General features: G+C 35.1%; 1 protein-coding gene across 10 annotated transcripts in view; it reads right to left on the bottom strand.

Annotated features, from left to right (window-relative positions):
- The window catches only part of NDUFAF2 (NADH:ubiquinone oxidoreductase complex assembly factor 2), a 197,697-nt gene that overhangs the window by 163,406 nt on the left and 20,830 nt on the right, over positions 1-13,461 (bottom strand). For 4 of the 10 annotated variants that reach the window (XM_073993491.1, XM_073993493.1, XM_073993490.1 and 1 more), the window contains exon 2: positions 5,493-5,564. The exons of the other annotated variants lie outside the window; for them this stretch is intronic. In XM_073993491.1, the coding sequence (XP_073849592.1) occupies positions 5,493-5,517 (25 nt within the window). In that variant the 5' untranslated portion in view covers positions 5,518-5,564. The remainder of the gene's footprint in view (positions 1-5,492; positions 5,565-13,461) is intronic. 10 annotated transcript variants of the gene reach the window in all.

Genomic DNA, 13,461 nt, shown 5'->3' with positions numbered 1-13,461 from the left:
ACCATTAACAACTCCACTCCTCCCCGGAACCCTTCCTAACCTCTGGTAACCATCATTCTACTCTCTACCTTCGTGAGTTCAATACTTTAATTTTTAGCTCCCCAAAATAAGTGAGAACATATGAAGTTTGTCTTTCTGTGCCTGGCTTATTTCACTTAATAAATGTCCTCTAGTTTCATCTATGTTGTTGCAAATGACAGGATCACATTCTTTTCTATGGCTTAATAGTACTCCATTTTATATATGTACCATATTTTCTTTTTAAAAAATATTTCTCTTAACTTTTACTTTAGGTTCAAGAATGCATATACACATTTGGAATATAGGCAAACTCAGCTCATGGGGGTTTGGTGTACAGACTATTTTGTCACCAGATATTAAGCATAGTACCTGATAGGTATTTTTTCTGATCCTGTTCCTCCTCCGACTCTCCGACCTCAAGTTTGCCCCAGTGTCTGTTGTTCCCCTTGTTGTGTCCATGTGCCTTGTTACTTAGCTCCCATTCATAAGAGACAACATGCAGTATTTGGTTTTCTGTTCCTGTGTTAGTTTGCTAAGAATAATGGTCTTCAATTCCATCCATGTTGCTGAGAAGGACATTTTGTTTTTTATGACTGCATAATATTCCATGGTGTATATGCACTCCATTTACTTTACTCAGTCTGCCATTCACGGGTGCTTGACTCCACGTCTTTGCTATTGTGAATAGTGCTGCAATGAACACACAAGTGTATATGTTTTACGGTAGAACGATTTATATTCCTTGGGGTATATACCCAATAATGAGATGGCTGGGTTTTAAAATAGTTCTAAGTTCTTTGAGGAGTTGCCACACTGATTTCCACAATGGGTGAACTAATTTACACTCCCACCAGCAGTGTATAGGTGTTCACTCTTCTCTGCAACCCCTCCAGCATCTGTAATTTTTTTATTTTTAAAATAATAGCCATTCTGACTAATATGAGATATCACACTGTGGTTTTGATTTGTATTTCTCTAATTATTACTGATGTACAGCATTTTTTCATATGCTTGTTGGCTGCATGTATGTCTTCTTTTGAAAAACATCTGTTCATGTGTTTGGGTTTTGCTTATAAAATTTGTTTAATTTTAATTTTCCGTACAGATTCTGGATAGTAGACCTTTGTCAGAAGCACAGTTTGCAAATATTTTCTCCCATTTTGCAGATTGTCTGTTTACTCTGTGATAGTTTCTTTTGCTGTGCAGAAGCTCTTCAGTTTAATTAGATCCCATTTCTCAATTTTTGCTTTGCTTGAAATTGCTTTTGGTGTCCTTGTCATAAAATATTTGCCAGTTCCTATGTCCAGAACGGTATTGCCTAGGTTATCTTACAGGGTATTATAGTTTTAGGTTTTGCATTTACAGCTTTACATTCTTGAGTTGGCTTTTGTATAAGGCGTAAGAAAGGGGTCCAATTTCAATCTTCCACATATACCTACCTAGCCAGTTATCCCAGCATCATTTGTAGAATGGGGAGTCCTTTCCCCATTGCTTGTTTTTGTCAGCCGTGCCAAAGATCAGATGGTTGTAGGTGTGTGGCATTATTTCTGGGCTCTCTATTCTGTTCCATTGGCTTATGTGCTTGTTTTTATACCAGTACCATACTATTTTGGTTACTACAGCCCTGTGGGTGTAGTTTGAAGTCAGGTAACATTATGCCTCCAGCTTTGTTCTTTACGCTTAGGATTGCTTTGGCAATTTGGGCTCTTTTTTGGTTCCATATGAATTTTATAATAGTTTTTTTCTAGTTCCATGAATAAGGATATTGTTCCTTTGATTAGAATCACACTGAATCTGCAAATTGAGTTGAGCAGTATGGCCATTTTTTAAAATACTGGTTTTTCCTATCAGTGAACACGGAATGTTTTCTCATTTCTTTGTATCATTTCTAATTTCTTTGAGCAGTGTTGGTAATTCTCATTGTAGAGATCTTTTACATCCCTGGTTAGCTGTATTCCTAGGTATTTTATTCTTTTTCTGTCAGTTGTGAATGGGATTGCATTCCTGATTTGGCTCTTCACTTGTGTGTTGGTGTAAAAAAATGCCACTAATTTTTGTACATTGATTTTGTATTGTGAAACTTTGCTAAAGTTGTTTATCAGCTCAAGTTGCTTTTTGGCCAGGATTATGGGATTTTCTAAATATAGAACCATGTCATCTGCAAACAGATAGTCTGACTTCCTCTTTGTCTATTTGGGTGCCTTTTATTTCTTTTTGTTGCCTGATTGCCCTGGCCGGAACTTCCAGTGTTATGTTTAATAGGAGTGGTGAGAGAGGGCATTATGGTCTTTTGCCAGTTTTCAAGGAGAATGCTTCCAGCGTTCAGTATAATGTTGGCTGAGGGTATGTCATAGTTGGCTCTTATTATTTGCATTCCTTCAATGCCTAATTTATTGAGTTTTTAACATGAAAGGATGTTCAATTTTTATCAAAAGTCTTTTCTGCATCTATTGAGATAATCACGTGGTTTTTAGTTCTGTTATGTAACGAATCATATTTATTGGTTTATGTATTTTGAGCCAACTTTGTGTCCCAGGGATAAAACCTACTTGATCATGGTGGATTACCATTTTGATATGCTGCTCGATTGGATTTGCTAGTATTTTGTTGAGGATTTTTGCATTTGTATTCATGAAAGATATTGGCCTGAACTTTTATTGCTACTGTTGTTGTTGTATCTGTGCCAATTTTGGAATCAGAATAATGCTGGTTTCATAGAATGAGTTGGGAAGAAATCCCTTCTCAATTTTTTGGAATATTTTCAGTAGGGATGGTACCAGCTCTTCTTTATACCTCTGGTAGAATTTAGCCAAGAATCTGTCTCATCCTGGGCTTTTTTGTTGGGGTTGGTAGGCTATTTATTACTGATTCAATTTTGGAGCTCATTATCGGTCTGTTCAGGGATTCAATTTCTTCCTGGTTCAGTCTTGGGAGAATGTATGTGTCCAGGAATTTAGCCATTTCTTCTAGAGTTTCTAGTTTGTATACATAGAGGTATTCATAGTAGTCTCTGATGGTGATCTATATTTCTGTGGTGTCAGTGGTAACATTCTCTTTCTCAATTCTAATTTTGTTTATTTGGATCTTCTCTCTTTTCTTCTTTATTTGTGTAGTTAACAGTCTATCTATATTAATAATTCTTTCAAAAAACTATATCCTGGTCCTTCTATGGTTTTTCATGTTTCAGTCTCCTTCAGTTCAGCTCTAATTTTGTTTTTTTGTCTTCTGCTAGCTCTGAGGTTGGTTTGCTCTTACCTCTCTAGTTCTTCTAGTTGTGACATTAGGTTGTTAATTTGAGAACTTTCTAATTTTTGATGTGAGTGTTTAGTGCCAGAAATTTCCCTCTTAATGCTGCCATACCTATACCCCAGAGATTCTAGTATGTTGTATCTTTGTTCTCATTAGTTTCAAAGACTTCTTGTTTTCTGCCTTAATTTCATTATTTACTAAGAAGTCATTCAGGAGCATGTTTAATTCCCATATAACTGTATAGCTTTGACTGATTTTCTTCAACTTAAATTCCATTTTTATTGTACAATGTACCACATTTTATCCAGTCATCTCTTGATGGACACTTAGCTTGCTTCCAAATCTTAGCTATTGTGAATAGTGCTACAATGAACGCAGGTGTGTGGATATCTCTTTGATATACTGATTTCCTTCCTTTTGGGTATACACATAACAGTAATATTGCTGGAGCACATGGTAGCCCTACTTTTAGTTTTTTGAGGAGCCTCCAAACCCTCCTCCATAGTGATAATACTATTTTACAATACCATCAGTATGGTACAAGGGTTCCCTTTTCTTCACATCCTCTCCAGTGTGTTATTGCCTGTCTTTTGGATATAAGCCATTTAGCTGGATGAGATATCTCCCTGTAGTTCTGATTTTAATTTTTCTCATAATCAGTGATATTGTTTGTTTGGCCATGTCCCCACCCAGATCTCATCTTGAATTGTAACTCCCACAATTCCTACATGTGGGTAGCTTTTCATTTACTTCTTTGCTGTTTGTATGCTTTCTTTTGTTCTTTTAGATCTTAGTATCTAAAAGAAAATAATTTGTGAAAATGGCATTTCCAAGAAAATAAAGTCTATTAATTAAAACACAAACACAGACAAACTTCCAGTAAATACCTGGCACAGAGAAGATAGATGTTCAATAATTATTTACTAAAAAGATGAATGAAAGTGGCAGAAGCTGGCCCTGGTTTTGATGGACTGCTCATTTCTCCTTCTATTATACCATCTGCCTCCCTAAATACCACATAGCCATAGAACAACGTATCAGGTTCCTTAAGAAAAAGAAAAAGGCACTGCTGGGAACAGTTACTAAATATAGGTTCATTTAAAATGCACAATAGGAAGGTTCAGAAAATACATACTAAAAAGAAAAGTGAAAATCAAATTTTAGAGGTAAAATGACAAGAAAATCTTTTAAACTTAAAGTGAAACTATCTCAAGGGCTTTTATATCCTCAAAGAAACTACTTTTTATTCTTCTACTGCTTAAGAGAGAGGCCAGCAGAAGCACTGCAAGAAAAGAAATGAGACAAGGTAAGCCAAAGTCTACCCCCATGGGGTCCATTTCTTTCAATTTAAAAAACACTGACTAAATATCAACTATATGTTAAGGATCATCATGAGTGCTGAGGACAGAAAGACTATTAATATGTGAATATTAGTGTAGAAGAGTCTGACAAATTTAAAGAAATGAATGAGTCTAAGGGCATACATAAAACCTAAAAAAGCTTTAAGCTTACACATTAAGAGAAGCTAAAAAAAAAAAAACACATACATTCTAATCAAAGTCTACTTCATTTGATACTAGAATTAGAGACATTATTACAACAAAAAATTACCGTTAAATTTTTTTAAAAATTTACACCTAGTAATATGTTCTTTAAAAAGTTCTTTATTATTTTTGAAACTGTTAGTGAATTTATTTACTTTATAGCAGACCCTTATAACTACCAATCCCAAAGACAATATTACGTGGAAACCCAGTATACAAAATTAGAACAAAGATTAGCAGTTCTTTTAAAACAAGTGATGGCCAGAGGCCACGCTATTTGGATCATCTTCATCCTGCTCATATGCCAAGGGCACAAAATTGACAACAACTACTTTAAAAGTATTGTATTGCTACTTATAATTTAATTCCACAAACTGCTCCCGTCATTGTTATCAATGACCTACATGCTGCTAAACCCAGTTCTTAATTCTAACGGCATATCGTACTTGAACTATCAGTAGCATCAGTAACATTTTTCCTCCCTTCCTTTCCCTCCCTTCTTGTTAAAAAAATTTATTTGGTTTCCAGGGCACCTGACTTTCATAATTTTCCCTCTACTTTATGGATCACTCCTTTTTGACCAAGGAGTCAGCTACTGATTGGCAAATATTTCTTGAGTAATACCCTACAAGTGCAGGCAACCAAAGCAAATTAGTAAATGATCAAAGTTAACATCACCATTGATGGGAAAAATCAGTATCATGTCCCTCTTGATATAGTGACTGAGAACACATCACTTCTGTGGTATTCCTGCAAAAAATACATAGGTTAAATCTAGTCATGAGAAAATAATCAAACAAAATCAAATAAGAGATAGTCTACAAAATAACTAACTTTTTATACTCTTCAAAAACATCAATGTCATGAAATACAAGGACAGGTTAAGGAACTGTTCCAGATTAAAGAAAATTAAAGAAAGGCGAATGTAATGAATGAGGCAACATATTCTTTTGCTATAAAGGACATTATAGAAACACTTCACAAAATTTGGTTAAGGTCTGATATAGTTTGGATATGCATACCCTTTAAATCTTACGTTGAAATGTAATCCCCATTATTGGAGGTGGGGCCTAGTGGGAGGTGTTTGGGTCATGGGGGAGGGTCCCTCGTGGCTTGGTGCTGTCCTCACAATAGTGAGTTCCCACTAGATCCAACTGTTTAAAAGTACGTGGCACCTCTCTCCTACTCTTGCTTCTGTTCTTGCCACGTGACATGCAAGCTCCCACTTCACCTTCTTCCATAAGTAAAAGTTTCCTGAGACCTCCTCAAAAGTTGAGCAGATTCTAGCACCATGCTTGTATAGCCTGTGGAACTGTGCTTTTCTTTACAAATTACCCAGTCTCAGGTATTTCTTTATAGCAACGCAAAAATGACCTAGCACAAGGTCTATAAATTAGATACTGAAATCAGGTATTGAATCAATGTTAATTTCCTGATTTTAATCACTCTACTATGGTTATGTAAAAGAATTGCCACATTCAGGGATAATATGGTGCAAACAGTATCTACAATATACTATCAAATGTCTCAGTAAAAAAATGTGACAGGTGACACACCAAGATGGCAGAGTAGGAGATACCAGCCTTCATCCCCACAGGAGAAAAAAAAAAAGAAAAAAAAAAATAGACAGCAATTCACAGAACAAAATAGCCCAGGGAGAGTGTAAGGCCTCATTTAAGAATCTGTAGCAATACAATGAAGCAAAAAAACAAAGAATATCCACAAAGCAAGGATCACTGGTGGGATCAAAACACCTAAGATGGCAGGAGACAGCTAGAAACAAATAAGAAAGGCAGAGGCTACAAGTATCAATCACAAAGTCCCCCACAGCCTGCTCCACAGAGGACAGCAGCATCTTTTGCCACTGAGGTAACCAATAATAATTCAAGCCAGGAAACTCCAAAAAGTGAGAAGTGGCTGCACACAAGAAGCAGCTACTGCTGTGCTGCTCCTGGACCAAGGTGGGCACTTCTCCCAATCACATGTACTCCTGATTCCCCAAGCCATGGCCACTCTGTGAGTGTCACACATCAGACCCCAGGTCTATGCCTGCACTATGCCCACCCATGACTCAGACAACATTGCCACCACAAGCACAAGTGAGCCCATAACTGAGACCTAATACCAGGAAGAATTCCCTCAGGTACCACTTCACCAGTGGGGACAAAAAAAAGATTGAGAGGAACCTAGCAGGCACTGACATAGGAGATCCCAATAGCCCTTGCCACTGTTGTAGAAATACACAACGTTAGCTGCTGAGGATTCCTGCAAACTTTGTCAATGGCAACCACAGCTGACAAAGTGATGCAGAGACTAAACTGCTGCATCATCACCGTTGCCAGAACCACTACACCCCACCAAGCCAAGACCTATAAACTCTCTTATAGGAAAAGTTATTTCCCCTCCACAACCAGTCTATAAAGTCTGGAAGAGATAACTGTTCCACCAAATGTGCAGACATCAATGTAAGACAACAAGAAACTTGAAAAACTATGGAAGCATATCACCAGAAAAAGAACACAATTATTTCTCAATTGGTGAACCCCCAAAAAATAAAAATCAATGAACTGTCCAACAAAAAATTAAAATAGGAATTTCATCAAACAAGAAAATGCAAAGAAATAATTTAACAAAAATAAAGAAAACAATAAATGAACAAAATGAAAAATTTATGAGATTAAAAGCATTTAAAAAATACATTATGGAGGTGAAGAATACAATGAATAAAATGAAAACTATAATAGGAAGCATCACCATTAAAACTCATAAAGCAAGTCAGGTAAGGTGGCACATGGCTGTAGTCCCAGCTACCAGGGAGTCTGAGGTGGGAAGATCATTTGAAACCAACCAAGGCAACACAGCAAGGCTCCATCTCTTTTAAAAACCTAACAACAACAACAACAACAACAACAACAAAAACCGATCAAGCAGAAGAATCTGTGAATTCAAATATGGGTTATTTGAAAATATATAGTCTGAGGAAAAAAAGATTAAATAATGAAAAGAAGTGAAGAAAGCCTATAGAATTTGTGAGGCAGAAACAGAGAAAACCATTGCATTATAGGAGGTAAGACAGAAAGGAGTAGGAAGCTTACTGAAAGAAACAATAGCTTAAAATGTCCCAAAAATAAAGAAAGATGTAAATATCCAGGTATAGGAAGGTCAAAGATTTCCAATCAAATTGAACACAAAAAAAGACCATACTAAGACACATTGCAGTTATGGTGTCAAAAATCAAAGACAAAGAGAGGATCCCAAAAGCAGTAAAAGAAAAGCAGTACATCACTCATAAGAAAATTCTAATAAGGCTGTCAGTGGATTTCTCAGCAGAAACCTTATAGGCCAGGAGGAAGTGGAATTATATATTAAAGGACTAAAGAAAAATAACTGCCAACCAAAATACTTTACTTGGCAAAGCTGTTCTTCAGCAATGAAGGAAAGATAGGAAAACAAAAGTTAAGAGAGTTCATCACCATTAGACCGGCCTTACAACAAATGCTAAACAGAGTTCTTCAACTTGGGGAAAAAAAGATACTAATTAGTAATGTGAAAATATGTGGTAGAAGTAAGTATATAGTCAAATTAAAAATACTCAAATATTGTAATGGTAGTGTGTGAACCTTCAGTATAAAGGCTAAAAGGTTAAAAACTAAAGGTTAAGATAAAGGCTATATTAATTTTTAAGAGAACCACAATATAAAAAGATGTAAATTGTAGGATCAAAAACGTAAAATGTAAGAGAGTTGGAGTAAAATCATAGTTATTTTATGCAAACAAAGTTAAGTTGTTATCAGCTTTAGATATCCTGTTGTAACTATATTTTCAGTAAGCCTCATTATAACCACAAACACCTATAATAGATACAGAAAATATAAAAAGTAAAAAATCAAAACATATCACTACAGAAATTTATCTAATAACATCGGAAGACAGTAAGAGTAAGAAAGAAACAAAGAATCTATAAACAACCAGAAGACAGTTAAGAAAACTGCAGTAGTAAATCCTTATCAATAATTATTGTGAATTAAAATCTGTAATGAAAACACATATTGTCGCTGAATAAATTTTTAACAAAAACAAGACCCAACTATATGCTGCTTAATAGAGACATTCATGGCTGGGTGTGGTGGCTCACACCTGTAATCCCAGCACTTTGGGAGGCTGAGGTGGGCAGACCATGAGATCAGGAGTTCAAGACCAGCCTGACCAACATGGTGAAATCCCATCTCTACTAAAGATACAAAGAATTCGCCAGGCGTGGTGGCCACATGCCTGTAATCCCAGCTACTCGGGAGGCTGAGGCAGGAGAATAGCTTGAACCTAAGAGGCAGAGGTTGCAGCGAGCCGAGATTGAGCCATTGTGCTCCAGCCTGGGCAACAGGGCAAGATTCCATTTCAAAAAAAAATAGAGACATTCATTTCACCTTGATGGACATACATAGGTTGAAAATGAAGCAATGAAAAAGATATTTCATAAAAACGAAAACCAAAAGAGAGTGAGTGTAGCTATATTTGTATGAGATAAAATAGACATTAAGTCAAAAGCAGTAAGAGACCAAAAAAAAGGTGTTATATAATGACAAAGAGGTCAACTCACCAAGATAAAAGAGGTCAACTCACCAAAATAACAATACTAAATAGATGTACACCAAACATTAGAGCACCTAAGTATAAAAAGCAAATATTAATAGATCTGAAGAGAGAGACAAACTGCAATACAATGATAGTAGGGACTTCACTATCTCAATTTGAACAACGGATAAATGATCCAGATAGAAAATCATAAGAAAACACTGGGCCTGACGCATGCTTTACACCAAACACACAGTAGACATATAGAAAGCAATCCATCTGACAGCTGCATAATTCATTCTTCTGATGTGCACAGTGAACATTCACCAGGATAGATCAGACGGTAGGCCACAAAACAAGTCTCAACAAATATATGACAAAAATCATATCAAGTATCCTTCCTAACACAATGGTATAAAACTAGAAATCAGTATCAGGAAGAAAACCAGAAAATTTACAAATACATGGAAATGAAACAACAGGTTCCTGCGTCAAAGAAGAAAATTAAAAGGAAAATTAAAAATATCTGAGACAGACACAAATTAAAGCCAGAGTAATAAAGAAAAAGAGAAAACTCAAATAAATAAAATCAGAAATGAAAAAGCAGACATCACAACTAATATCACAGAAATTCAAAGGATCATTAACAGCTACTATGAGCTACTATATGACAATAAATTGGAAAACCTAGAAGAAATGGATAAATTCCTCAGACATATACAACTTACCAAGACTGAATCATGAAGAAATCCAAAACATGAAAAGACCAATAACAAGTAATGAGATCAAAGTCATGATAAAAAGTCTCCCAGCAAAGAAAAGCCTAGGACTGGTGATTTTGCTGCTGAATTCTACTAAAAACTCAAAGAACAGATACCAGTCCTACTCAAACTACTTGGAAAAACAGAAGAGGAGGGAATACTTCCAAACTCATTCTACAAGGCCAGTATTAACCTGATACCAAAACTAGATAAAGACACATCAAAAAAGGGAAACTACAGTCCAATGTCACTGATGAATATTGATGCAAAATCCTCAATAAATACTAACAAACTGAATTCAAGAACACATTAAAAAATTATTAATTGTGACTAAGTGCTATTCATTCCAGGGATGCAAATATGGTTCAAAATACGCAAATCAATTAATGTGATAGATTCTATCAACAGAATAAAGAGGAAAAGTCATATGATTATTTCAACTGAGGCTAAGACAGCATTTGATAAAATTCAATATCCCTTCATGATCAAAATCCTCAACACACAAGGTATAAAAGGAACATACCCCAACATAACATTAACAAAAGCCATATATGAGAGACCTACAGCTATCATATTGAATGGAGAAAAACTAAACGCCTTTCCACTAAGATCTGGAATACAACAAGGATGCCCACTGTCACCACTGTTATTTAACACAGTACTTGAAGTCCTAGCTAGAGCAATCAGGCAAGAGAAAGAAATAAAGGGCATCCAAACTGAAAAGGAAGAAGTCAAATTATTCTTGTTTGCAAATGATATGATCTTATATTTGGAATAACCTAAATACTCCACCAAAAATCTATTGAAATTGAAAAATAAATTAAGTTGTGGGATACAAAATCAACATACAAAAAAATCAGTAGCAAACAATCTTCAAAAGAAATCAAGAAATCCCATTAATAAGTACAACTAAAATACCTAAAAATTACCTTAACCAAAAAAGTGAAAGATGTCTACAATGAAAACTATAAAACACTGATGAAAGAAATTGAAGAAGACACACATGCAAAAAATAGGATGATATTCCATGTTCATGGATTGGAAGAATCAATTTTGTTAAAATGTCCATACTATCCAAAGCAATCTACAGATTTAAGGCAATTCCTATCAAAATACCAATGACATTCTTCACAGAAATCAGAAAAACAATCCTAAAATGTATATAGAACCACAAAATACCCTGAATAGCCAAAGCTATTCTAAGCAAGATGAACAAAACTGGAGGAATCACGTTACCTGATTTCAAATTACACTGCAGAGATATAATAACCAAAATGGCATGGTACTGGCATAAAAACAGATACATAGGTCAGTGGAACAGAATACAGAACCCAGAAATAAATCTATACACCTACGGTGAACTCATTTTCAACAAAAGTGCCAAGAACGCAGAGTGGGGAAATGACATTCTCTTCAATAAATGATGCTGGGAAAACTGGATATCCATATGCAGAAAAATGAAATTGGACCACTATCTCTTAATATATACAAAAATCAAATCAAAATGGAGTAAAGACTTAAATCTACACCCTCAAGCTACAAAACTACTGAAAGAAAACAGTAGGGAAACTCTCCAGGATATTGGTCTTGGCAAAGATTTCTTGAGTAATACCCTACAAGTGCAGGCAACCAAAGCAAAAATGGATAAATGGGATCACATTAAGTTAAAAAGCTTCTCCATAGCAAAGAAAACAATCAACGAAGTGAAGAGACAATCCACAGAATGGGGGAAAAATATTTGCAAACTACCCATCTGACAAGGGATTAATAACCAGAATATAGAAGGAGCTCTATATTCTGTTTTCAACTCTATGGGAAAAAAAACTAATAATCCAATTTTAAAATGGGCAAAACATCTGAATACATGTTTTCAAAAGAAGACATACAAATTGCAAACAGGTATATGAAAAGGTGCACAATATCGTTCATCATCAGAGAAATGCAAATCAAAACTATAATGAGATATCATCTCACTCTGGTTAAAATGGCTTATATAAAAAAGGCAGGCAATAACAAGTGTTGACAGGGATGTGGAGAAAAGAGAACCCTTGTCCACTGTTGGTAGGAATGTAAATTAGTACAATCACTATGGGTTACAGTTTGGAGCCTCCTCAGAAAGCTAACAATTGAGTTAACATACCATCCAGCAATCCCCCACCAGGTACATACCCAAAAGATAAGAAAACAGTATATCAAAGAGATATCTCCACTCCCGTGTTTACTGTAGTACTATTCACAATAATGAAGATTTGGAAGCAACCTAAATGTCCATTAACAGACAAATGAATAAAGAAAATGTGGTACAAATACACAATGGAGTACCATTCAGCCACAAAAAAGAATGCAATCCTGTCATTTGCAACAATATGAATGGGCCCAGAGGTCATTATGTAAAGTGGAATAAGCCCAGCACAAGAAAGACAAATTTCACATGTTCTCACTTATTTGTGGGAGCTAAAAATTAAAACAACTGAATTCATGAAGATAGAGAGCAGAAAAGGATGGTTACCAGAGGCTAGGGAGGGTATTAGAGGGGTCGTGGGGAAGTGGAGATGGTTAAGTGGTATAAAAAAATAGAAAGAATGAATAAGACTTAGTATTTGATAGAACAACAGGGTGACAACTGTCAAAAATAATTTTACATTTTAAAATAACTAGAAGAGTATAATTGTTCACAAAACAGAGGATGAATGCTTGAGGTGATTAATACCCCATTTACCCTGATTTGATTATTATTCATTGCATAGCTATATCAAAATATCTCATGTAACCTATAAATATATACATTTACTATGTACCCACAAAAATTAAAAACTAAAAATATTTTTAAATAAAAAAATTTTTCAAAAAACCAAAATGGAAACATAACATACCAAAACATACAGCATGTAACAAAAGTAGTTCTATGATGAAAATTTAAGGCAATAAACACTTACTTTAAAAAAAATCTCAAATATGCAATCTAACACTATGCCTCAGGAAGTAGAAAAGAACAAACTACTTAGTTTGGGCTAAATTTTTAGCCCAAAGTTAGCAGAAGAAAAGAAATAACAAATATCAGAGCAGATAAAAAGGAAATGGAGACTAGAAATCCAATAGATACGATCAGTGAAACTAAGAAATTGGTTTTCTAAAAGAGTTTTTAAAAATGGTCAAACCTTTAGATAGACTGAGAAAAAGGAGAGAAGATACAAATAAATAATATCAGAAATGAAAGGGGAAGCAACAACAGATACTACAGAACGAAATACAAAAGATCATAAAAGACTACTATGAACACTTATTTCCCAACAAATTGTATAACCTAGAATAAA

The sequence above is a fragment of the Macaca fascicularis genome, chromosome 6 (genome assembly GCF_037993035.2).
Source record: "Macaca fascicularis isolate 582-1 chromosome 6, T2T-MFA8v1.1".
Lineage (NCBI taxonomy): Eukaryota > Metazoa > Chordata > Mammalia > Primates > Cercopithecidae > Macaca > Macaca fascicularis.
Note: the sequence above shows the minus strand (reverse complement) of the source record. Positions and strands in the feature narration are given on the sequence as shown.